At 69.0% G+C, this 3,673-nt stretch overlaps 1 protein-coding gene across 1 annotated transcript; it reads right to left on the bottom strand.

The window, feature by feature from the left end:
- Positions 1–1,485: 1,485 nt before the first annotated feature.
- LOC121101637 (rhophilin-1-like) lies at positions 1,486–3,663 on the bottom strand. The gene is made up of 5 exons (XM_040625528.1): positions 3,305–3,663; positions 2,798–2,874; positions 2,426–2,572; positions 2,129–2,290; positions 1,486–1,780 (listed from the first exon to the last, which is right to left on the bottom strand). The coding sequence occupies exons 1-5, from the start codon at positions 3,531–3,533 to the stop codon at positions 1,625–1,627; spliced, it is 771 nt and encodes a 256-aa protein (XP_040481462.1). The 5' UTR covers positions 3,534–3,663; the 3' UTR covers positions 1,486–1,624.
- Positions 3,664–3,673: the final 10 nt, after the last annotated feature.

The following is a 3,673-nucleotide window of genomic DNA, read 5'->3' as shown; positions in this document are numbered from 1 at the left end:
ATCCTTGGGGAGCTCCTAAGCACGGGGCTGCCCTGACCCCTTTGCCAGACAGGGAGCCTGGTCCCAGCCCCAGCGGCTCTGGCTGCAAGGAACCCCAGGCACAGGGGCCAGAGGGCGGGCACCACGGGCTGTCTGTGGTGGGGAGCAGGGCAGTCTCTGCAAAGGGCCCCCTCCCCCCCAGCCGGGTGCAAGAGACGGGCGGCAGGTTCTGTCCCCAGCCCACGCGCCCTCTTGGGTCTGGACTGGCCGCCAGAGGTAGGGGAGTCGCAGCACCCTCCTGGACGAGACCCGCCAGCCCCATCATCCCTGATTAGCAGGTAATGGCCTCCTTGACGCAGTTTTATTAATCGAATTAGTAAGTGCCGAGGTGACCTTGGCTGGTTCTGCCGAGAGGGGCGTCCTCTCAGGGAGAGCAGGTGGGTCGGAAGGGTTGCACCTGGCCGCCCTCCGCCCAGGCCACGGCAGACGGGCGAGCCCTGCCCCTCTCCAGAAGGCAGCCCTCCTAAACCTCCATGCCACCCCCACTCGGCACCCCTACCCACTCACCCCCACCCTGCGGTTAATACTACAGATGACGGAGGGGAGGGGAGTGGAGGGTGGCCGGAGACCAGGACAGCGCCGCTCCCACGGAGGGGACAGGGACGAGAGCGTGCAAGGAGAAGCGGGGGTCCCCGCTCGCAGGTGGGCTTCCACGGTCTCTGGTCTCCGGCGCCTGCGGCCGTCCCTCTCCAAACGCTGTCTCCAGCGGCCGCTCGAGCAGGCAGCGGCCGCCCCCTGGTGGCCATGCGGACACCTGGCCAGTCTGGCCCCAGGCCTGGCCCCCAGCCCAGCCCATCGCTCCCAGGGGTTTCTCCCCCGCCCACCCCTGTGCCCCCAGCCCTCTGGAGACCCCAGGGCCCTGCCAGGGTGGACGGAGCTGGCGGGCTAGGGGTGGCGCGGGGGGCCAGGCTCGGTGGGAAGAGCGGAGGAAGCCTGGACAGCAGCCATGGGGCTGGGTGTCAGACAGAATGAAGGGACAGCAAGAACAGAAGCAGAGGGGACAGCAAAAGGCATAGTGGGGTGGGCCTAGCTGGGACACTGCCCAGAGGGCAGACAGTGCAGTAGGCACCCCAGAGCCCCACCTGGCCCCTGGGGTGCCGGGTGAGCTGGGCCAGTGGAGGGGTACCTGGAGGGAGTCACAGCACCAGCCTGGCTTGGGGCTGACCCAGCTCTGAGGGAGGGTGTGGCCAGGGTATGGTCTGTTCGGGGGCAGGGGACGAGGGGGAGTGAGGATCTGGGCTGCAGGGACCCACTGCCAACATATGACCCGAGCCCTTCCCCTTCAGCTGGGGGGCTGCCCTCCTCGGGTGGGCACTTGGGGCATATGTGAGGCCAGGGCAGCCCCAAGGCAGCGTTCGGGCATCGGGGACTCCATGCCCAGAGCAGCCGTGACCCTTCCCGTGTGTGGGCACAGCACCCGGGCCCCAGCACTGGGCTCAGACACACTTCATGTGACGTGGTCTTTAATGGGCAGCTTCGGGCACTGGGTGGGGCAGTGAACTGGCCTGAAAGTCCCTCAGGATGAGGAGGGCATACGGGGCGTGTGGGGGCACTGGGCACCCACAGGGGGAGGGTGGCACACAGCTCAGGGCTGTGGGGACAGCCTCCCTCTGGTCTTCCCCCTCTTGGCCTTGCGGCTCCAGCCAAGGAAGGGCCTGGGGCTGACTCGAGCTGCAGCTGGCGTCTCCCACCCACACTCCTGGTTCCTCAGAAGCCCCCCCAGGGCTGGCCGGTGCTGCGTCTGCAGTCGGGATAGAGATGAGTCGCCGTCAGCACCCCTGGCCCTCATCTGCCCGTGGCCAGCCAGGGAGCGGGACCGGGGGGAGGGGGGCAACGGGCCCGTCGGGGACGAGCCAGGGGGCCCGTGAGGACCGGAGGCCACGCTGGGGTGGGTGAAGGCCACGAAACAGCTCTCGCAGCAGCACCGCGGCCCCAAGCATCGGGGAGTGTGGGCACACAGAGGCCCGTGGACGGCAGGAGCTGCCGCCAGGTGGGGCCCGGCGAAGATGGCGCTGCTGGCACCCACATGAGGCCCTCTCTTCCCCATGGCCTCTGGGCATCTGGGGTTGTTGGGGCCCCCAGGGCTCACCGTGCCGGGGGGCTCCGCCCTGGGCAGCAGGGTGACCACCTGCAGGCTCGCGCCCTCGTCGCCCACACCCTTCAGCCGCGCCACCACCTCCGCGTGCCTCCACCACTTGCAGGGCTGCCCGTTCAGAGACACGATGTAGTCGCCCTCCCGCAGTCCGGCCGCCTGCAGGGACACGGGGCGGTCGAGAGTGCTGCACGGGCACCCGCCCCTCTGCCCACAGTCCCCTCTGCCCCCTCCTCACAAGCTGCCTCTGCTCATCCCAGGAACTTGGCCCCGAGGGTGGGGCAGGGGCCTTACCGCGGCCGGGCCCCCGGGGATGACAGCGGCGATGAGGACAGGCGCGTCTCCACGCAGCGTGAGGCCGAAGCCAGCCTCTCCGCGGGTCACGTGGACAGGCCCCACCAGCCGCCAGCAGTTCTTGGCTGAAAACACAGACAGGGGCCCCTGGGGGAGGGGCAAAGGGGTGTCAGCGGCCTGCCCGAGCCGCCACAGCCCCTCTCACCCAGTCTCTACGTCTCAGGTCAGAAACCAGGTGTGGCAAAGGGACTGGGCAGGGCTGGGCCACCATCACGGCCTGTCTGGGGTCCTCACCCAAGGCAGGGCTGGGCTACTGGCCTCAACCCGCCTGTGCTGAGCTGGGGAGGGGTGACCTGGGCAGGGGGTGCTCACCAGCCGGTGGAAGATATCGGTCACCTTCACCGTGGAGAAGCTGGGCGCCCTGATCTCTGGCTTCTGCTGCGTTTTAGCTGAAATGACAAAGGCAAAGGGAGGACGGGGCCAAGACTGAGGCTCGCGGACACTCAGGCTCCCAGACACAGCCAGGACCTGGTCAGCCAGAGCAGAGCGAGCGGCCCAAGGAGCACCTGCTCAAGGCACGCTGGCCCCCTGCAGCCCTCTCGGGCCTGGCTGCTCCCCCCACCACGGGGGCTCCTGGGTGTCCCCGCTCTCCAGCCGCGCCTGCCGGCTCCTGTAAGCAGGAGATGCCGGGTGGCTGGCCTGTGGACATCTGCCTCCCAGGCCACAGGGGGCAGCCTCCCCACATGCCCACTGGGCTCCTCCCAGGGGCTCGGCTCCTTCAAGGCCCGCAGCTCTGTGCGCTTTAAAGGCAGTGACGGGCCTGAGCCCACGGCCACGCGCAGGCTGGACACACCCGTCCCTAGGGGCCGGGCCGCTCACGCTGGATGTCAGGAGCTTCTGTGGTCTCCAGGAAGTCGTCCTCGCGGTCGAGCTCGGAGTACTTGGCCAGCGAGCGCTGCAGCGCCTGGGCCAGCACAGCCTGCAGCAGATCGACCCTGCGCAGGGCGCGGCCCACCGCGTGCAGCCGCAGCGCCTCCTCCTGGCCCAGGACGCTGCGCCTCAGGTGGGCCTTGCCTGCGCAGGACAGAGTGGGGACGTATTGTCCCATGCACAGGGGGCATCAGGGCCCTAAGCCCACCTGGCCCAGGGCCGAACCCCGGGTTCCCCAGCCCTGGACGCAGCAAGAGGGCAGGGGAGGGCTTCTGGATCCACCTGCTTGAGGACGAGCTGCAGGTGCGGAAGCCTAGG

This window comes from Ursus maritimus, unplaced genomic scaffold (genome assembly GCF_017311325.1).
Source record: "Ursus maritimus isolate PB19 unplaced genomic scaffold, ASM1731132v1 scaffold_9, whole genome shotgun sequence".
Classification (NCBI taxonomy): domain Eukaryota; kingdom Metazoa; phylum Chordata; class Mammalia; order Carnivora; family Ursidae; genus Ursus; species Ursus maritimus.
Note: the sequence above shows the minus strand (reverse complement) of the source record. Positions and strands in the feature narration are given on the sequence as shown.